This window comes from Physeter macrocephalus, chromosome 20, assembly GCF_002837175.3.
Source record: "Physeter macrocephalus isolate SW-GA chromosome 20, ASM283717v5, whole genome shotgun sequence".
Taxonomy (NCBI): Eukaryota; Metazoa; Chordata; class Mammalia; order Artiodactyla; family Physeteridae; genus Physeter; species Physeter macrocephalus.
The window spans coordinates 85,221,008-85,243,578 of record NC_041233.1 but is presented as its reverse complement, the minus strand read 5'-3'; the positions used below and the strand labels follow the sequence as shown (position 1 = coordinate 85,243,578).

General features: G+C 38.8%; 1 protein-coding gene and 1 non-coding gene across 25 annotated transcripts in view; one reads left to right on the top strand and one right to left on the bottom strand.

Moving 5' to 3' along the window:
• PSD3 (pleckstrin and Sec7 domain containing 3) overlaps window positions 1-22,571 on the top strand; it is a 706,021-nt gene that overhangs the window by 606,397 nt on the left and 77,053 nt on the right. For all 24 annotated transcript variants that reach the window (XM_055081025.1, XM_055081023.1, XM_055081027.1 and 21 more), the window contains one exon: window positions 21,246-21,316. In XM_055081025.1, coding sequence (XP_054937000.1) covers window positions 21,246-21,316 — 71 coding nt within the window. The remainder of the gene's footprint in view (window positions 1-21,245; window positions 21,317-22,571) is intronic.
• LOC112066955 (small nucleolar RNA SNORA70) lies at window positions 8,980-9,118 on the bottom strand. The gene has a single exon (XR_002892991.1). It is a non-coding gene; the product is annotated as a small nucleolar RNA SNORA70 (small nucleolar RNA).

Genomic DNA, 22,571 nt, shown 5'->3' with positions numbered 1-22,571 from the left:
TAGCAGCCCTTTGAGTAGGAGCACAGGCCACCGCAGTCCCCTTGCACCAGGCCAGAGGTTTTCCTGCCAGTAAAACTCCTTTAAAAGCCTTAGTTATCTCCTTTGAGAACTTCTGGCTGGTTAGGGCAGTTTTAAGTGTCACGGGGCTTTTTTTCTGTTTAGCAGCTTAAGAAGTTCTGCCTGTTACCAGCCTCTGCTTCAGTCTCTGTTTCTGCTCCTGCTTCAGAACGCAAAATAGGTGGGAAAACAGATGGATCAGGTAAGACGGGGCTAATTGGGCCCAGTCTCCAGACTTCACTCCAGCCGGTTGCTTTATCACGGAGGGCTTCTTCACTTCTGCCTTTGAGAGAGGGTTTTTGGGAGGAGTCTTGAAGTGTCAGCCTTGAATTCCTCAGGCTCTTCCTAGATATTCCCATTTCGGTTTTTCATGGTTTTTCAAATCACGTAAGTATTGGCAGATAATTCAACTTTTTCAGTAGAAAGTGCATAGTTTCTAATGATAATTTACATACACTAAAATTTACCAATTTAAAGTACATAGTTTGAGTTCTGAAAAATGAATTCAGTTGTGTGACTACCATCACAATCAAGATACATAACAGTTCCATTACCTGAAAAAGGTCTTGCTGTTAATTCCTTCCACCTTTACTCCCAGCCCATGGCAACCACTTATCTGTCCTTGGGCACTGAGCTTTTTCTTTTCTATAATTTCAATAAATTGAATCATGCATATTTTTTTGTGCTTGGCTTCTTTCACTTGGTAGTGTTCTTTGCAGATTCATCCATATTGTGTGCTGCTGCGTTAGTTTGTAGTTTGTCTCCTTTTATTGCTGAGTAGTATATTCATTCCATTGTTTGAATATCTTACAGTTTACACATACACCAGCTGGGCATTTGTGTTGTTTTCAGTTTGGGGCTATTATAAATAAACCTGCTTGGGATATTCTCAAACAAGTCTTTGCATGTACATATGTTTTCATCTCTTTTCAGAAGATACCTAAGAGTGAGGGAGTGAGCTTGCTGGGATGTGTACTAAGTATATATATATTTAACTTTATAAAAAACTTCCAAACTGTTTTCTAAAGTGTCTGTAATGTTTTGCATTTCTGCCACCTGTGCGTGTTATGTCCTCTTGATAAAATGATCCCTTTGTCATGAAATGACCTTCCTCATTCCTGGTCACATTCCTTATTTTGAAATCTACTTGGTCTAATATTAATATAGTAACTCTAGCTTTCCTTTCAGTTTTTGCTAGAAATTTTTTCTAGCTTTTTAATCTTATTTTGTGATCTTGTCTTTAAAATTATTTTCTACAGCATACTTGTAGGCCTTTTCAACCAACAATCTGTCTTTTGATTGGAGTGTTTATACCATTTACATTTATAGTAATTACCGATATAGTTGACTTTAATTCTGCCATCTTGCTCTTTGATATTTACTTACTCCATCTTTTATTTTTTCCTCTTTTCCTGACTTGTTTGGGCTTGTGTGTGTTTTGTGGCGTCGGGGGGTTCGATCTTTCTTCACTGTTGGCATATTAGCTGTACCTCTTTGTTTAATCATTTTAATGAGTGCTGGAGGGTTTACAGTATAGTCTTTAACTTGTCACAGTCTGCCTTCAAATTTTACCACTTCATGTGTAGTTTGGAATCTTTATAACAGGTTACTTCCCTTTCTCTTTACTAGGATTGTGCTGTTGTCATACATTTTAATTATGTACATAAAGCTCATACTCCATTGTTATATTTTTGCTTTAAATAGAAAGGTATTCTTTACTTTTACTCACATATTGACCAATCCTGGTGTACTGGTTCCTTTTTGCAGTTTCACATTTCTATTTAGTATCTTTTTTTTTCTGCCTGGACAATTTCTTTCAATATATCTTATAGTAAACTGCTGGTGAGAAATGTTCTCATGTTTTATTGTTTTTTAAAATAATATTAAGGCTGCACCTTAATTTTAGGAATTTATGTTCACTTGTGTGTAATTCCTTGGCAGTGTTTTCTTTCTTGTTCAGTAATTTAAAAATGTTGTCCGTTGTTCTCTGCCCTGCATGGTTTCAGACAAAAGGTTTGCTGTCATTTTTTGTTCCTCTGTACCTAGTGTGGGTTTCTCCCCCTCTGGCTGCTCTCAAGATTTTTCTCTTTATATTTGATTTTAAGCAGTTTTATTATGAGGTGCCTTACTTTATGTTTTCCTTGTCTGGTTTGGTTTTTTTTTTTTGAAGTTCTTGGATTCATTGGTTTATATTTTTTACCAAGTCTGGAAATTTTTCAGCCATCATTTTTATAGCACCCACCCCTCTTCCTGGGACTCTAGTTTCCTGTATGTTAGACTATATTACACAAAAGGTTCGTTGAGACTCTGCTCAATTTTTTTCCTACTCTTATTTTGTTTTTTCAGTACTTTAATTTTGTTTCTATATCTTCAAGTTTACTACAGTATTTTTTTCCATATATAGTATTTTTATCTTAGAAACTGCAGTGTGAAACTTTTATATCCTTCATTATTCATTATCATTATTTTATATCCTTCAAACTCATTCCTTATCGAGTTTGTATCTTTCTTAATATCCTTGAGCATACTTCTCATATTTACAATAGCTGTATTAAGGTCCTTCTCTTCAAATTCCTTTCTCTCTGTGCTCTTCTGGAACTGTTACATTCTTTGCATTTCTAGTAATTTTTGTTTGCATGCCAGACTTTGTGACATTTTTCGGGGTGGATTTGGTTTTGTTCCTTTAAAGAATGTTGTATTTTATTCCATTGTCCAAATGAGTAACTTGAAGATTAGCTGAACCCTTTAGAGGCTTGCCTTTACCCTTTGTCGTGGTGGATCCAGGGCAGCCTTTATTTGGGGACTTATTTAGCTCCATTACTAAAGCATTATTACCCTTCTTTAGACTCTCTTCCATGCCCTGGTGTTATGAAGTCTTTCCACTCTGTCTGATAAGAACACAAGCTGTTCTTAGCCCTCTGTGAGCTCTTAAAATTACTCATTCCACTACTTATTTTTGATGAATTGGACCATTTCCTTTCACGTGTGTTCAGATCAGTGCTCCAGCCAAGACCTGAGGATTCCTCTGCATATCTCCAGAGCTGTCACTTTGTGCAGCTTTTCTCTCTCTTTTATTCTGCTCCATAAATTCTAGCCACCTCAGCCTCACCACACTCCCTCTTCAGCTCCTCAGCTCAGCACTACTTCCAGGCACCTACTTTTGCTGCTAGATCTTAGACACTGCCTCCAAGAAGTAATCTGGGCTTACCTTATTTGTTCCTTTCTCTTCTAAATCACAGTTCAGATCTGCCTATTGTACAATGTTTGAAAACTTTTGCTTTATATATACTGTCCTATTTTCTAGTTGTTATGATCGGAGGGCAGTTTCTGTAGCAATTAATCTTTAATGGGCATAACTAGAACTAAACTGATTATTGATCCCTGTTGTTAAGAAATTTCTTTCTAGTTGCCTCAGACCTCAAGACCTAATATTTACTGAGTTATGAAAGTGATAAGGAATTCTAGGTATTTGAGTACGACCAGGTGTGTATTTGGAGTCCCAGAACAGGATTTGTCTTCTTCCCAGCTAATCTTTTCTGTGCTTCCCAAATCCCTTTTGTTGGACTTCCAATCATATCTGGTTGAACTGGTTTATCTCACTGCTAGATGGCTACTGCTTCTTGGAAATGCACCAACGCCTGACCTGCTTCTGAATACATCCTTCTGTTTTGAGAGGTAATCACCATAAGCAAATTTGAAGTATGTTTTATATTACTCATATCTAATGTGCTTTAAAATATATCACTTTTCATTTCTGATCTCATAGAAGTATGGATGTTTACCAAACCCATTAAATCTGACATTAAGGGAAAGCTTTGAATGGTCAAATTTAGAAAACAAAATGTATCTTCTGGATTTTGTCAGGTAGAATGAAAATAAAGTTCAATATAAGCTCTTAGCTTTATTAACCTGATGCATGATATTTGTGGAAATCAAGAAAGTGATTGGAAACAAGGTACTTAAAATATGAATGTTCTAAATGATGATGAATAACGAGATAATTAAGTGATTACTCAATATTAGTGCTTTTTCCTAAGCACTTCATACATTGCTTCATTTAATCTTCACCTTTTGAAGCAGGTATTATTACTATTATCCCCATTTTACTGAGGAGGAAATTCATCTTAAATGTACTAGCCAAAGCTGTAATATAGAATATCAGGATATCTGGTGGGACTAAAATCTGATTTTACCAAACTAATTGTGGATTATTAAAAGCAGTGCCCATGAGAAAATATGTTTAGAAAACATTTAAGTTCTCCATGTTTTGTGCAGTCAGTACCATCTGTTACAATGTAGCATGTATTTATATGACTAGAGGTCTCAGTCTAGGGCCAGTGGGGCCTGAACATTTCTTTTACTTGGCCAATCTAGCACTTTTTTGTAAATTGAATTGTGTGAATTTAGTTAGGCATTTTCTGGTTGACCGTAGTTTCCACAAACCCCTATATCATTATACCAGGCCTCCTTACACAATAATTGTTACTTTTCTGGCCCCAGAGTCTTTTGAGGTTGTGACCCACCTCCCCTCACCTCTGCCTCCCATTTAGACTGAGGTAGCCTTAAGGAGATGGGGGCAGACAGATGGGCAAGACCATACCTAGTGTTAAATTTGTACTTCAATGATATCAACGTGGCAAAAAATGCAGTGCTTATCTAGTTTTACTACCACAGCCTATGTAAGCTGAGATGCAAGAAATGAATTTTTCCCTACATGAATTAAACACTCCTCAAGTACCTAAGACTATACATGTACAAAGACTGCATTAAATATAGCTTCTCTCCTCTTAAGAGCTAACATTTAGGTGTACCATACAGAGAGTAATTACCATCTAGAATCCACAGCACAAGTTTCTAAATACATATATTATTAGCTAAGGTACCATATAAAACATTCAGAATTGAGTGGAAGAAGTACAGTTGGGACCATGCTGACATTCTCCCAGATGACAAGATATCCAAAGGATAGTGGAAAAGATAAGAGGGCCCAGAAGTAGCAGTGTCCAGTGTTTATGGTAACTTGATTATACAACAGAGGAAGTGATTCAGATGATTGAAGATAACAGAACTATTTCAGTAAATGGTGCTGAGGGTGTGGGCGGTGGTATGTGTAGTCGGAGGAGGTATGTGGTGTCTGTGGAGGGGGTGAGGTGGGTGTGGTGTGTGTGCTTATGGAATGAGGGTGGGGTTGGCGGTATGTGTGTGTCTGTGTATGTTCCCCACCTCAGCCCAACCAGAAAAATCAGTTTCAGGTAGATTAAATGTAAACATTTGAGAGATAAAATCTAAAATGTTTAGATCAAAATGTGAAACAACATCTTAATGACCTTTGGGTAGAAAAGGCTTTCTTAAGATTTAGAAAAACAAAAACAGTGAAAGGATATATTGCTATATATGATTACATTAATGTGAAGACTCCTCTTTTAAAAAGTTAGAAGATAATCCACAGTTTTGGAGAAGATACTTTGTAGCATATTATATTACTAATAATGGATTAATATCGCACGTGTGTGTGTGTGTGTGTGTGTGTAAAGGAATCTTAAATTAATTAGAAAGACGACATAACAGAAAAATGGGCAACAGTTGGAACAGACCATTCACAGAAAAATAAATTGCAGTGATCCATAAATATATATGAAGAGATACTTAGCCTCACCAGTAATCAAGGATATTCAGATTAAACACACAGTGAGATATCATTTCACATATGTCACACTGGCCAAAATTTGAAAGAGTGATAATACCAAATGCTGGCAAGGGTTTTAGAGCAGTGAACACTCTCCCACTCTGTGAATGTGAGTGTCGATGGTATCACCACTTTGGAAGACAGTTGGCAATAATCAATAAAGTTGGAAGAGCCTACACCTGTGTCTCGGTTAACCCAGTCCTAGGTACGTATCTACAGAAACTCTTGCCATTTTACAAGGGGGGGATTGTTCATAGCAACATTATGTTAGATCAAAATAAAACAACCTAAATGGCCCTTAATAAGAGATTGGAAAGGTTTCATATATTCATATAGTAGAAAACTATGTAACAGTGAAAAGCAAGTAACTAGAGTTACGATTTTTAACCTGAATGACTCTCACAAAAGGTAATGTTTTTTTTTTGTTTTGTTTTTTGTTTTTTTGTGGTATGCGGGCCTCCCTCCGCTGTGGCCTCTCCCGTTGCGGAGCACAGGCTCCGGACGCGCAGGCACAGTGGCCATGGCTCACGGGCCCAGCCGCTCCGCGGCATGTGGGATCCTCCCAGACCGGGGCGCGAACCCGGTTCCCCTGCATCGGCAGGCGGACGCGCAACCGCTGCGCCACCAGGGAAGCCCAAAAGGTAATGTTTAATGAAAAAAAGCAATTTTCAGAAGAGTGTGCACATATGGTAACATCTTAAAGCATGCAACACAGCACTATTTTTAATAGGAACATATTCACATAGAAATCATTAAATATGGCTTAGTGGTTACCTCTGGCAAAGGGAAGAACATGCAGTCAGTGAGGAGTACCTAGCAATTCAACTATATTGACAATTTTTAAAAATTAGGTACATATATGTTTCTTGCTCTTGATAACCTTCTGATCTCTTAATGTTTCATTATAAAATTTTTCAAACTTGATAGAACACTTGATTGCATGAGAAATTTAGAAGCAGTTGGTATTTTTCTTGAAGTCTGTGCAAGAAAAATAATAATTATAAAACCAAAAACCCCAAAATTAGTATTCACCAGTATAATATTTTAAACCTTCACCGCAATAATAAAATTTTGGTTTTTTGTTTTTCATATTTAGAAATGTAAAAGATTTAACTACGGTTACACAATGGAATGTAAATATTGTCCACCTTGACCCTGCAAGAGTACAGATGAAAGAATTTGGGGTGTAAAAGTACAGAGGGGAGAGCCCCAGGGAAACAGGGATAGAGCCATCATGCTGCTCTTAGAAGTGGAAAGGGGCTACCTAATATCCAGGAAGCAGGAAATAATGTTGTTAGCATGCTCTTAAAACTACTGGGGCAACAAATAAGATGCAGATAAAAAGCCATACAAATGTACTGGGCAGGTGGAATGGAGCCAGTCACATTTGCTAGGTCCTCATCTCTCGCAGCAGAAAATCAATAGAGAATTTTACAATCTATTATCACAGCACATTGTTTAGGGATATGATGCAAATTAACTACCCCGAGAAACAGTAAATGTTAAAAAGTGGTTTCTTTTGGAAAATGGTATTGGAGGAATTGGGAAGAAGTGAATCAAAGAAGCTAATTATGTAGACATACCACTTTAATAATTTTGAAATATTTTAATCACATTTCCAGTATAGATTCTTCAGTGATTTTACCCACCTGAGATCTGTTTCTGTTTGAAATATTGAAATGTTAATTGCTTTTTAAGGGTGTGGGAGCCATATTTGTTTCACATTTTAGAACTCATTTTAAACGCTTTGGATGTAAGGAGTGTTGAGTAGTGTCTTGAGAAGGTTAGGGGGTTTCACTCACTTTAGAGGGGTTTACACGTTGCCTGTCAGTGAAAGTTTTGAAAATTCAGTCCCACATGTCAAATTTGAGAGAGTAGATGTTATTCTGAGTCACACTTACTGAAAATAGAGTTTATAATGGCACTGCAGGCAGAATTCTTTGTTATTGTATAACACTGGGAACAGTGACACTGTAATTAAGAGATAATAAAAGTGGAATATTTTTTCCCCAGAAGACAGTGTCTCCTCCTATTAGAGAAAGACTCTTTAAGTGGAGGCAAAGCAAAGCAATTATTTTAAAACTAGGCTAAGTTCCCCCTCCTTGCCACTTTGCTGTTCTGTGACAGCAGGGTTGTATAATGAAGCCCTTTGACGCAAGGCCAAAGAGCAGTGCCATGAGGGCAGCCATTTGAGTCCTCAAGTAGGAGTTTGGTGGCAGTCTAGTTCTGGTGGCATTTTATGTGTGTTCGATGAGGAGTGCCTCTTCACAATTCTACATTTAGACTAAAAGAATACGTTCTAGGTTTTTAAGTTCCATTTTGATGGCTCTTGTCTTTCATTTAAAATCCACCCTTTCCTGCATTAGTGTTGGTTAAAAGAGGTCACCCACCGTTCTCCTCAGAAGCAATACTTTTGACAAGGAATGTGGAATAGAAACTATAATCTTTTAACACCAAAAGAATCTGTTCAGAATCTGAATATTTCTTTCTGAAAGAAGAATGCACAGTTTTCACTACATCTGATTTTTAGAAATTATTCTGTTTGTACTGTTGACTCATTCTACTTATATTTTCAGTATAGTTAAAATTTAGGAGAAAGAAGAAAATAATCTTGATGTCTCTATTTTTATTACAATTTATCGAAGTCTTCAGTAACCTGATGTAAATTTGAAATTAAAAATGCAATACTGGTTTCCTAAAGGAAATAATTATGGTGATGGAAATTTATGTACCAAAATTTTATCACTGGATAGTACAGAATTAAGAATTTGAGCTTTGAAACTAGATAGATCATTGATTCATTTTAGAAATTCTTTTTTGGACAGGAAAGTAGAATTTATTGGTGGGCAAGTAGGGAGGGGACAGCGCCAAGGCTCTCGCAAGTGCAGGGCCTGCCATGTGTCCAGGGGCTATGATTAGGAATGTATTTGACCTCACAGCCATCCGGGATGGGCTGCTTTTCTGCCACCATGCTTTCAAATTCATCCTCATTAAACTTAGTAAATCCCCCCTTCTTGGAGAATGTGGATCTTCTGGCAGCCAGGGAACTTGAACTTGGCCCTGAGGAGGGCCTCAGTCACATGCTCCTTGCTCTGCAGCTTGGTGCGGATGGACATCATGACTTGGCCAATGTGGACCCTGGCCACTGCACCCTGGGGCTTTCCAAAGGCACCGCACATACCTGTCTGGAGCCTCGACTGGGGACAGCATACTAGTCGTGAATGTCCACTGGAAAGGGCTGAATCCAACATCCGTTAGGGCAACCAATACTGGCAACAGGCTCATACACTACACTACCAAGGAGCCTGTTGTTTGCAGCCACTGCACACCAGTCCCCCTTGGGGAAAAGAGCACAGTCGGCTTAACTGGCTGCAAAGTAGAAATTCTTTTGAGCACCAGCTGTGTGCCAGTCCATTCACTCTTGATGGGAAATAAGGAGAGGGAGGGGATATACCTGAGCAGGTGTCATTCAGCTGAAAGCTGAATTGCAAAAGGAAGTCCATAACATCTTTGGATACAAAAGGCATATATAATAAGAGTATTCCAGTGAGGGAAATAGGTAATGCAAAAGCCTCAAGGTGAGAATGCCACCTTAAGGTGCTTATTAGCACAGTGTCTGGCACATAGAAAGAACCTAATTGTTATTTAAGAACTTAATTGTTATTTTAGGTACAGAATATTAGCAGCAGCAGAGTTATTGCCCTCATCATCTTGGAAACAGCTGAATGACCAGCAACAGCAATACAGTGTCACTCTTGCAGTCATTTTTAAAATGACATATGATATATAAGTAGAAATGTTTAAAGGAAACAAGTATGATATCCCAATTTTGTGGCAGATGTGTGCATAGTACAATGATTAGGACCTTATATACTGAAAAGCTCTCTGGTGGCTAGACTGGTGATTTTACATATTTTTTCTATGTGTGTTTTTTTCTGTTATTTTCCATATTTTTTATTTACTTTGAAATTTTTTTTGCCATTGACACTGGACGAATATAACTTACATTATCAGGGAAAATCAGTATTTCATGTTAAACATTTGTTATTTAAAATATAACATCAATGCAATAGAATATTTAAAGGCCTAATGAAATATAATGTCTAAAATATAGTAAAATGTTTTCAAAATAAAGACAAATGGAAAAAGGTATAACAAACACTTAGCATGATTACCAATAAAAATTAATGACTGTTAAATAACAAAAATTCAATAAAATAAATTTAAAAGATATAATTAGCTTTATTAAACCATCGGTCAATTGGGCAGCGTCCCACCTTGCAAGCAGAGAGGAGCTCGGAGGAGCCGTACAAAGTGGAAGGCGTTTATAGGCAGGAGGGAAGGGAAAAGGGGAGAGTGGTCACCTCATCTTCTTCTGGGGTATGGAAAGGGCCTGTGTAGCAGATTTCCTCATTGCTGCTGACAAGAAACTTCCAGACTAGTTAGTTATGACCATTCCTGGTGGAGGTTGTACTGCAATTACTGCAGTTATTAAGCCTCGGTCTGGTGAGGTGGGCTGAGCACAAGTGACTCCATTTGGGGCCTGTTGTCTCTTTTTTAAGATGACTTATGATAAGGTGGTGGGTATTAAACCTCCCTTTTAAAAATCTGCTAATGGCTGTTGTTCTTACCATAATGTTCTTACCATAAATAAATTGGGGATGGCGATCGTTGACAAATGTTTCATGTTGTTTTAGCAGCACTTAGTAATTTGTATCAAGGCTGCTTCTTGCAGTCCTCTTAGGAATGCAGTCCTGGTTACAAGGTGGGAAGTCCCAAGGTGGGAAGGGGTGAAGCTCTTCCAAGCACTGGCAGTCTAAACAAATGGAAGAGGTTGGCCTGACATGGAAACGCTAAGAGTTACACACATGGTGGCATCACTTCAGATGCAGTCCATGGCAGTGGGCTGTTTTCTGGCATCTGTGTCAGAGGTCTTGTAGGAAGGGTTGGGAACCGTGTTTCAGAAAGAGGAGCTGGCAGTCTCTCCTGAAGCTCCTAAGTTTGGGGGAAAACAGTCAGACTGCCGTCATCTTCCCTGAGAACAGACTCTGTCTGCAGGCTGCTCTTCCTTGCCACTAGGAATTATTTTTGTTGACCTGTAGTAGCTTTTGCCCAGGGGCATGTTAAAGGTGCCAATGGGGCTTGGGCTATTTTACAATTAAGGTAGCCTATTTGAATTCTATTTGTAGAAATGCATGCTCAGCAGCATCTTTGACTCTAAAGTTTATTGGTCATAAGGTGCTTGTGAAGTTGAAGAAACTTGATTTGGTGTCACTTGATGAGCCAGATTCAGGCTTATCTGATTTAGCAGTTACCTGCATTCCTCAGATAGACTGTAATAATTTATGCTTACATTTTATTTTAGTATGTTGCTCTCTGTAAGTTTGATAATGAATCCTGAAAATTGCTCAAAAAATTATGAAAAATCATAGTATGCTTGATTTTCTTGGAGTTCAGTGTTCATACCTTTCACATATAGTGAAGTTATTGAACTTCAGTAACATTTTGCTATTGTCCAACTTTTTAAGGTGGTTATTAAAATAGCAAATTCTCCAGCATCTTCCTTCAGTTTATAAGAATTATGAGCATGGTGACTATGGTTAATAACACTGTATTACATAATTGAAAGTTGCTAAGAGGATAGATCTTAAAAGTCCTCGTCACAAGAAAAAAACTGCAGCAATGTATGGTGATAGATGTTAAGTACACTTATAGTGGTCACCATTTTGCAATATAGACAAATATTAAATCATGTTGTACACCTGAAACTAACATACTGTTACATGTCAGTTATATGTCAATTTTTTAAAAAAAGAATTATGGGATGGTGTTTGTTTCCTAGAATTTAAAGTCCCTTTCCACAGATGTCCATTCTTTAATAATTATTGAAAACCCATAGTAATTTGTCAAGCTATGTTTGTTCCTTGTGAGCCTGGGTCTTTACTGATACCTTATTTCCATATCCAACATCCTCTTGTTGAAATAATCTGTATGAAAATTGTATCCTGCCTCCTCTTTGCTCTTTAACCAACCTGAGTTTTCAAATGTATTTCACCTAAATGATGGAGACACTTTTTAAAAAAATTATCTTTAATGTTTGTTGAGTTGCCTCATATACATGCCTATTTAGGACATCTGATGCTTTTCTTCTTTTTTGAGTTTTTAATCTGCTTTCTGGACACAGTAACAAATAGTACTTGCTTGGAGATTCCATTCTAGTATGAGGGAGCTCAATAATAAATAGGTGGTATTTCAGGTGACTGTTAAGTGATCCAGAGAAAAATAAGGCAAGGTGAGGAGAGGAAGCCCTGGGGGAGGTGACATCTGAGCAGCGACCTGATTGAAGTGAAGGGGCAGGTCATGCTGGTATCTGGGGAAGGAGCAGCCAAGAAAATGTGAGGGATAGTTCATCTGTCAAAATTCTAAAAAAGTTTATATGACTCTAGTATTTGTTTTTCCTGAAAAAATAACTATTCTGGGTCATTTTTGTCTTTCTCGCTGCCTGCACACTTTTCCCGTAACCTTAGCTCATGATGATATGTTCTTATTATGTCCTGCCCTCTTCTCCAATCTCAGCACAAGTCCTTTACATTCTCCCTGTGCTTCTAGCAATGGCTAGCTGTGAAACCATCTCCTAGCTGAGTGGAGGAAGGTATTTGTTTACAAATTGGGTTTGTACATTTTTATGGCTTATTACTTGGGTAAAAATTTCTCCATCAGCTTTTGTTCCTCCTCCCACTGTTCACTTTTATTGTTTGCATTCATGTTTGATGTCTCCAATGTCAAGACAGGACATGACCTGGGACAAAACAGAAACAATAAATATGTTAATGAACGTGCTGTACTCCATCCTCCCCCCAATTAAATTAAGGGTGAAAGGTTACCCCTTTTCTATTAAAAATGCATCAGGAATGTCTGGGGCTGGGGGGGGTGGTTTCTTCTCAAAATATTGACTTTAACAAAGAAAAATTTCTGAATACATGAATGATGTTTATAAAGTAAGTCTTTGTGTTTTAGCATGGAAATTGGATGCATTTTCTTTTAGCAGACAGTATCCCTAACAATAAAAAATACACTTTTAAAAGATTCACATATATTAACTCATCTGATTTTCAGAATAACCCTATGAGGTGTAGGTAGCATTTTATTATTGTTTTCCAGAGACAGTAAGTGACGCATGGAGAGGCTGACTTGCCCAAGGTCACTCAGGTGAAACCAGAATTTCAAATCATGTGCTCTCTGTGGAAAATACTATGTTGGCTTTTGTCCAGAGGCCGTCCTGATAAAGGATGGTGGTGATGGGTGTTATGAGACTCCTGTAATTGAGATCCATGTTTTGATTCAGTGTCTTAGTCCAGATAAACTGTAGAGAAGTTGGAGGACCAAAGAAAAACTCCCCCTTTTCTTTCTGCTGAAAACGAAATCCTCATTTAGAACCTTCTCTGACTTGTAAACCCTACACATGGGTAGAATTAGTGACTTCCTCCTCTCTTTACCTGCTTGAAACCTCCACTGTGGTTGCTTTCGGTTAGTGCCATGCTACCGTTTGGTTTATACAGCTTATCATGTTGTATTAAGTTTCACTGTTAATGTGAACTGTTTAGGGGTAGGGTTTGTGTCCTAATAACCTTTATGAAACAACACTGTAAAGTAATTATTGTATGTTGTAGTGTCATTTTATAGATTTATAACCAGAGATGTTAGGCAACTTGTTGAAAGTCAGAGAAATAGTACACAGCAGGGTATGAATAAAATCCAAGTTTCCTGGTTCTTGGTCCGGAGTACTTTCTGCCATTCCAGAAAGATCAATTTAGGGTAAGAGTCTTGACTTCTTAAAGGAATAGAATCACATCCAGAGTGAACATCATCCTGCCAGGGGCATCCTGGGGAGCATATTCTTCCAGTTCTCTCTTGTGTTTCATGTTCTGTTCTCTACCAATGATGTAAACCTATTTCTATTATAAAAAGAAGGAAATATTTTTCAGGGAAAAGCAATAGGTATAGGTTGTACTTCTAGTTCCTGTAAGGCTGCCCCAGTTTTTCCTTTTATAAAATAAAGTTGACTGCAGGTAGCAGCTCCCAGTGGTAAAGAGAAAGATTATAAAGATTAACTGATTTTTTAAAAATGTGTAAATTGCCTTAAAGGTTTCAAAGGTAAATGATTTAGAAATATAGTATGGTAATAGTACTGTTTGATTTCTACCACTCTGTTATAAACCTAGAGATAATTAACACTATGAGTTGCTTAATATTGTGTGAGTTTTCTCCCAAAGGTAACTTCTGTTGTGTGCAGCTGAGATTCCATTGCTTCAAGCAGTAATCTGAGTGTCTCAGTTACTCAACTAAGATTTAATGGTACTTCTTATGGTGGTGCCTGAGAATATTTTATGAAAGGAAGTTAGGGATAAATATACAAGGATTACTGTTAACTTCACATAATGATTTGTAGGGAGAGCTGTCATCCATGAATTTATCTAAATCCTATGCATACCAGTCATAGAAAGCAAACTCCCCCTGCCTGGGGTGCACCTTCAGCTGCCTCAGTGACGTAGAGTTGAAGAGCTTGCTTCCTACCAAGGTAGCATATCTCTTCATCCTATAATAGAGATACTTTAAGAATTTTGCCCAGTTTTCAGATGCTGTCACTAGGGAATTAAACTTTAGAAATGTCTTGTGCCTTTTACAAATCTCGTATAGACATGTCCCAGTTGTACAGTGTAGAAGGGCTTTTGCTGAGCACATCTTTGTTTCCAAGTTCAGCAAGGTGTTAGATTTATTTTGGAATGCCCTCGGTGGTATGGCATTATATTTTACATGTCTTTCTCCCGTTAACATAGAGAAATTGAAGGTATTTTACATGGAGCTTATTACATCCTCACAATTCCCTTGTTTCCTAGCCTGGCAGGGCCTCCATTGTTAGCCTTCAGGCCATAACTTAAGAATTGTTTCTAATTAGTGTGGATATGGCTTACTGACCTTCTCTACCATTTGGGGGAAAAATGATACTTTTGTCACTTTACTGGGGCAATGGAAGAACGTTTTTCAAGCCAACAGACAGGAAAGAAAGGTTTGTGTATTAAAAGAAAAAATAGACACTGTCCATACTATGTCTTTCTATGCTTCTTAAGTCTTTCTGATATTAAACTTGAAGAAAAGGAAAAAGTAGATAATCAGGGAACCCACAGTGAGGAGTGGTCAAAAACAGGCCAAGATTTTGATGAAAATAGAAAAATTGGAACAGTAAGATCTTAAATGCAATCTATTCCCAGTTCGGTTCAGAAGAAATTAAAGTTGGAGAGTATAGCATGCAAATAAAAACCTTTGCATAAAGCTTATACCTTTTGGTGAATTTAAAAAATAAATATCTATTTTATGGCATATATCCATCATTACTCTTTATTGAATATTTCATTGCTCAGGAATATTTTATACCTTCCTCTTTATGAAAGAAGGGTGACAGGCTGTGCTTTCATTCTCGGTTGTGCATTTGACTATTTTTTAAAGATCAGTGGTAGTAACTGAAGCCAAACTATTGTTCATTGTACTTCATATTTTCCAGAAGACTTCTTCAAATGTATAATAAAGATAAGATCAGAATATTAATAAGAACTGGTTTATAATATTGAAGATTTACTGATAGTTTCACTACTGCTCAGGTTTGGAACAGCTGCGAATTTCTCTTTTGCAGAAATGTGTTGCGTGTGTGTGTGTGGTGTAGAATAATCACAGAGGCCTGTTGACTTTTTTGTTTCTTGTTTTACTTTGAATATCACCCCTATATCTCAGAGTTAGCCAACTCATTGTTGATGAGTCTAGTCTGACTGCTCTTTCCCTGCATACAAACCAGAGTAAAAGTGGCCAGTGCGACGGGGAACCTAGTGCTGCAGGTTAGTGAAGTCTCAGAGTCCACTCTGTAAAATGAAGAATATAGAAGTGGCTCCTCACAGAGTTGTGGGCTTTAGTTAACACACATCCAGTTTTGGAACAGTGCTTAAAACAGTATGTTCTCGATAAATGTTAGCTGATGCTATCACTACTGCTACAATTATACTGCTATTAGCCTTATTACTCTGCAAAATGCTAGGTGAGCTAGGGGGCAGATGCAGGATTGTGCCTCAGTTCTGAGCTGCATCGCCATGAGCAGGGGTGCTTCTGAAGGCGTCAGCGAGATCAGAGAACACACCTGACTTGCATTCCCCTGCTGTCCCATCTTCTCGTTCCCTGCCGTCTATGCTTACCTCACTGGAGTACTACGCCTGACTATTGCAAAGGATTGTCACCTGGAGAGTTTCCCCTTAATGTATCCATAGAACATGTTTCCTCCTCCGAGTTGCACTAGACGGTAGCTTTGAAATCCGTATGTAGGTAGCCCCCTCAGTAGCTTATACCACCTCTCAGAGCTGCAGATATAGTTATAATGGAGACATCAATGTGAAATAGAGGCAGTGTTGCCTAACTGAAAGGATCGTTTGGATCAAACAGAACGTTTATAATGCTTGCCCAGTGCTCAGAGCACTGTAGTATAGGTGCTCAGTTAGCACTGCTGCCTTCCCCTTTCTTTCCAGTTCTTTGTCTTTATTGTGCACCTCTATCCATGTTTGGGGCTTTTTCTCTCATATGGGCGATTGTAATAGCCTCCTTCCTTGTTCTAGTTTCTCTCATCCTGTCCTCAGCTCCTATCTCCTTATCCTGCTTCAAATGAATTCTAGATTATAAAATTTGTGAATGAATTCTTCAAAAGAAAAGAAAGAACTAGAAAGTCTTTTTTGGCAATACCGTGGCCTACAAATTCCAAAACTCGTACATTATAAAACATCTAAAAGTGATTAAAATATTTTTAAACACCTTTTAAATGAGTGGATGAGCCTGTAACAGTGAAAGGGAAATGAGTACAAATCTAGGAAGTGAGCTAGCCCTGGGACTGCTAAGCCCTCAGGGCATCTGTGGATCTGCGTGCCCAAGGAGTACTGGAGATAAAACTAGCATCTTTTAGCACAGAGGACAAAAAGATGAAGTATGAAGGAGCAGTGAAGACGCCTGTGGGGTAGACTGAGAAGTTAGAGTATCAGAAGTTTCAATAGTGGAGACAATGGAGAGACAGTATTCAAACATATGATGACTGCAAGTGTTTGGAAATGATACCTGGGAAGCCCAGAGCTGGATAAACGTGAAGAAACCTGTACGTAAACGTAACATGAAGTAATGTCTTCATGAGAAAAAGTAATTGTCCACCTAGAATTTTTTTTAAATTAATTAATTTATTTATTTTTGGCTGCGTTGGGTCTTTGTTGCTGCACACGGGCTTTCTCTAGTTGTGGCGAGCGAGGTCTACTGTTCTTTGCGGTGCTCGGGCTTCTCATTGCGGTGGCTTCTCTTGTTGTGGAGCATGGGCTCTAGGCGCGCGGGCTTCAGTATTGTGGCACGCGGGCTCAGTAGTTGTGGCTCGCAGGCTCAGTAGTTGTAGTGTATGGGCTCAGTTGCTCCGTGGCATGTGGGATCTTCCCAGACCAGGGCTCGAACCCGTGTCCCCTGCATTGGCAGGCAGATTCTCAACCACTGTGCCACCAGGGAAGTCCCTAGAATTTTTTATGAAGTAAAGACATTTTCATATGAAGAAAAACAGAAAAAGATTTGCCACCAAAAGACCCTCACTAAAAGAACTTCTAAGTATAGATTTCAAGAAGTAGTTGAAAATGGCCTCCAAAAACAACCTGAGTTACAGAAGTAACAAATAAAGGTAATATTATGGTAAACATGAGGGAAAATCTAAGCAGACAGTGGCAATGTATACAAAATGTCTACTTCAGTAGTATTAAACAAAAGTAATAGACACTGTTATCATGTAAGGTTGGAGACAGTTGATGAGTTAAAATACGCCAAGATTCTTTTATTTTCAAGAAGAAGGAAAGCAGTCTTCGGAATCTGGGTATGCATGTTAAAAATAGCCGTGGAAGCGTAGTCTAGTGCACAAAATGGTATCTTTTGATCAAGTTTGGCAAACACCTTTTCACAGTAGGCACCCAGATATTTGTTAAAATGCATCTACCTACCAACCCACTACCACCCTTGTAGTTAGAGCCTTGCAGTAGGATACATCCAGTTTCCAATCAGTAACCTCACTGATTCCTTCCACCATGTTCATTATGTAACTACAGTTATAGCTCTTTCCCCAGCCTTCTGTACTTAATAATGTATGTGCTATGATGTCAGATTTAACTCCCTCTACAGCTGTCATTATGAGGGACAATGCTCCGCATTCACTGGGGTCCAGCCCTTGTGTGTCACATGGCAAGCCTCACCAAGGGTGCAGAAGCCATAGCCGCACTGTGTGTGTGGCTTTAAAATCAGGGCCGCTGAGGCTGCTTCTACAGCCTTCCCATCCTGTTTAGTGCACAGTGGTCCCTTTCTTCCCTGAATTTCACTGTAAAATGGAGGTAATACGAGTGTCTTATTTTTAGCATTGTGGTGTGCGTTAAACAACTAAGTTATAATTGACCAAAAACAATATTAAGTTTTACACTTCTGTGGGAGCTGGAAAAATAGAGCATGGCACACAGGGTTAATGCACCCTGACTCAGCATTGGTCACCCACAGGTGACTTGCGATCAGAGTTCGGTTGGAGAGATCTTTGGTATCCATTTCTAGGAGGCTTAGTGTGGTAAAGATGAAGATCTGTTAAGTTTTTGTGAACATGTACACGAATTTGTTACCGAATTGGTGGACTAGACCCACACTGGGGTCCTAACCTGGGTGGAGACTCCTTGTCTCCGTCAAGGAGGTTCTTTTTCTGCTCGGATTCACACAGCCAATAATGAAACCAGTGAAGACTCTGGGACAGCACAGGCTTTATTCAACAGCCAAAGAATGGAAAGAAGCCAGAACTTGGTTCCCAAATCAACTTCTCAACCCAATTCAGGCAGAGACACAATGTACATAGGAGGGTCCAGGTAAAAGGGAGGGAATTGGAAAGAGAGGGAGGAATATTCATGAATAGAGGTGTGGTTTGGATCCGGACCTGATGCAACACTCCTTTCCAGTCCTTGTTTGGGCTTTTCCGGTTGTTGTCATGGCAGTTGTCAACTGTCCTGGTGCCAGTGGGTGTGTTGATTAGCTAATCTGGCTCAGGGTCACTGGTAGTCAAATCTTCCCCCATCTTGGGCTTAGTTGGTTCTAACCAGTTCTTCTTTTTCTCCTTGAAGCTTCCTCCTGAAACTTAGATAAGAGCAATTGGTTTGCATTTGAGGGAGGGGCAGGGTTATGATTCTGGGTCAACAACCTTGGGAACAGATTAATAGATTTCTACCTGAAAAGCAGAAAAGTAGATTTGTAAATCTTTAAACTGAAGGAATCTCAAGATGCCACTAAATTAGTTTTAGGGCTTTGGGGAAAGCCTTTCAAATCCAGGACCTATGTTCCTCCTATAGAAAACAGAAGGGTTTCTCTAAGTTCTTCTCCAGCATTAACCAGTGCTTTGCCTTAAGTTATATGAGTTATCCACATTTTAAAATGAAGCAGCTGAAGTCCTGAGAGGTTGGGAGACTGGTCGGAAGTTACCGAATTAGGGTTAGTGGGTGAGAGGAGCGGTTTGAGACAAGGTCTAGAGACCAGCTGGTCTGCCTTCCAGCAGGTACCTCCACCACACCAGCTGCCTCTGTCCTCCTCTGCAGCAGCCCCTGCAGCCCGGGGCCACTTCTGTGTGCCCTGCTCTCACATGGCCCAGATCAGAATTTGACATCTATTGAAAAAGGCAGTCAACATTTATTTCATATATATATATGATGATCTATGGCTTTCTTTATAGTAGCCACTTGTTTTTCTTTATAAAGAAGGTTATGGCGCTTCCCTGGTGGCACAGTGGTTAAGAATCTACCTGCCAACGCAGGGGACACGGGTTTGAGTCCTGGTCCGGGAAGATCCCACCTGCCGCGGAGCAACTAAGCCCGTGTGCCACAACTACTGAGCCTGCGCTCTAGAGCCGCGAGCCACAACTACTGAGCCCACGAGCCACAGCTACTGAAGCCCACACACCTAGAGCCCATGCTCCGCAACAAGAGAAGCCACCGCAATGAGAAGCCCCCACGCCGCGACGAAGAGTAGCCCCCGCTTGCCGCAACTAGAGAAAGCCCACGTGCAGCAACGAAGACCCAACGCAGCCAAAAATAAATAAATAAAATAAATAAATTTTTTTAAAAAAAGATTATGATATACATCTTTTGATCATTTATTTTTGAGTACACACTTTAAAACCTTACGTGGTGGAAACAGATGGGATGAAATTTTTTTATTTCCCCTGGAAACGTACAGAGCGGATGTTTTGAGTCCTTTTTTTGCCAGGTGGATATCTCAGTATGATGTTGGCAGGAGCACCCGTGTTCTGTAGGTGGCTATTCACCTACTTTCCAAGCCTAAGGATTCTTCAGTCAAAGGAGATTTAAAAGATTTGCTTAAGAATAATGCACTTCCTAATTTAATCAGGCATCCAGGTTAAAGACAGCCTAAAGGCAGCCAAATGCTTGATAACAGAATAAGAATAAATGGCCCTTCCTGCATATTTGGTAGACATGTTTAGAGAAATGGTATTCAGGTAATAACCTTTTCCAGTTACAGATTTTAATTTTATCAAGATTAAGAACAAATAGTAAACTGTTTTGCTAATCTGCGCTTTTACTTTAGGACAATCTGCAAAGTTTTATATAAGTCAATAGAGAAATTCTACTTTATACTCCAGGAAAATATAAATAAAGGAAATGTAAGGACTTCCGGAAGAAACTTAGTTTGGAGAATTTTTATAAAGGTGCCTAATGTCTGCCTTGCACTATGCTAGTAGGTTCTGTGAATTCTGAAGATGAAGGATACCTGTTCTCAGGTTATTCACAGTCTACTGAAAGAGACATTTAGACAAAAAAAATTATGTTACAGGGCGGCAGGATCTACAGCAGAGATATCACAAATTGCCACAGGAGTAGTAATAATTAAAGTTACAATCCAGCTGGTGGATGTTTGGGAGAAAGGCCAAGAGGAGTCCTTTTATATTCCGGGACATTTTTCTTATGACTCCTGGAAACTTTGACGAAGCCATGAAGGCTCTGGTTCGTGAGCCCTTAGATTAATGTGTATTTCCAATATGACTCTTGCTTTTTCAGTCTTTTAGTCACCTCTACTGGAGCACGGACCGCAGAGCCTTGCTGCTTGGGCTCAGAGTCCTGCTTCCCCTCTTCCTAGTTATGTGACCATAAGCAGAGTACTTCTCTGTGCTCCAGTTTTATAAAAAGACAAGAGTAATAGTACCTACCTCACAGTGTTATTGTGAGGATTAAATGAGATAATACTGCCTGTTACACAGTAAGGCTCAAGAAAATTTTAGTTCTCATTATTATTAGTCTCAGTAGCAAATAAACCAGGAACGTTGAAGCATAATCACCATGTTGACCTTTTAGTTTCTCCTTCGAAAAATGCAAATTTCCATCAAATAAAATTTTTCAATTTTTTTTTCCCTTTCTAGCTCCAAGAGGAAAGCGAGGATGGAAGACCTTTTATGCTGTACTAAAGGGAACAGTTCTTTACTTGCAAAAGGTAAAAGTAGATACATAAAAAATGAAGTCTGTAAAACTTTATGAAGTGATAATTAGGTTACCTAGAAAATATTCACTTTGTACAAAGAGGCCATATAAAACACCCAAAAGACTGTTTAATTGATATCTAAATTCTCTTTTAGATTTTTTTTTTGTTTCTGGTGCAAAAATTGTTTGGGAAATTATTTATATATATATGTATATATATTACATTTTATAAATATAAAAGATTATATACATGTATATGTGAGTGTATGTGATCAGAGGGAATGGATGAGCTGTGTTCTAATTATATTCAATTAGAAATGTTGAATATAAGTTGATAAGTTAGACTTCATATTGTCTGTTCAGGTTCAGATTGTGGTAACACTTGTTTCAATGGGTATTTATACTATAGATTAGTTCTGTCCCACATTTATTTAGTTATTTATCTTCATTTAGATCCTACCTAAATCTAGAAACACATTTTCTTTCAAGTCCTGGTATTTAACACTGCAAATGTATTCCAGTTACCTGGGTAAGTGTTTGACCATACCATTTCCTGTCAGGGTCCTTTCTTCTAATCCCCAAGTCTGGAAATTAGTTTGGTATCAAGTTTATATATTCTGACCTTTGAAGGGTGGTCCCTGGAGCTTCCACCTCCTGAGCTCTGTGTGCGTGGACATGGGAAAGTTGTGTCTTGACTGGAATAAGTACACCACGTCCCAGGGCCCAACAGGACTCTAGCTCCCACCTTGAAGGGAAGCTTGGAAATACTTTTTCTTTTTCCTTTTTTTTTAACATCTTTATTGGAGTATAATTGCTTTACAATGGTGTGTTAGTTTCTGCTTTATAACAGAGTAAATCAGTTATACTATGTTCCCGTATCTCTTCCCTCATGCGTCTCCCTCCCTCCCACCCTCCCTATCCCACCCCTCTAGGTGGTCACAAAGCACCGAGCTGATCTCCCTGTGCCATGCGGCTGTTTCCCACTAGCTATCTATTTTACATTTGGTAGTGTATATATGTCCATGCCACTCTCTCACTTCATGCCAGGTTACCCTTCCCCCTCCCCATATCCTCAAGTCCATTCTCTAGTAGGTCTGTGTCTTTCTTCCCGTCTTACCCCTAGGTTCTTCATGACCTTTTTTTTTTTCTTAGATTCCATATATATGTGTTAGCATAAGGTATTTGTCTTTCTCTTTCTGACTTACTTCACTCTGTATGACAGACTCTAGGTCCATCCACCTCACTACAAATAACTCAATTTCGTTTCT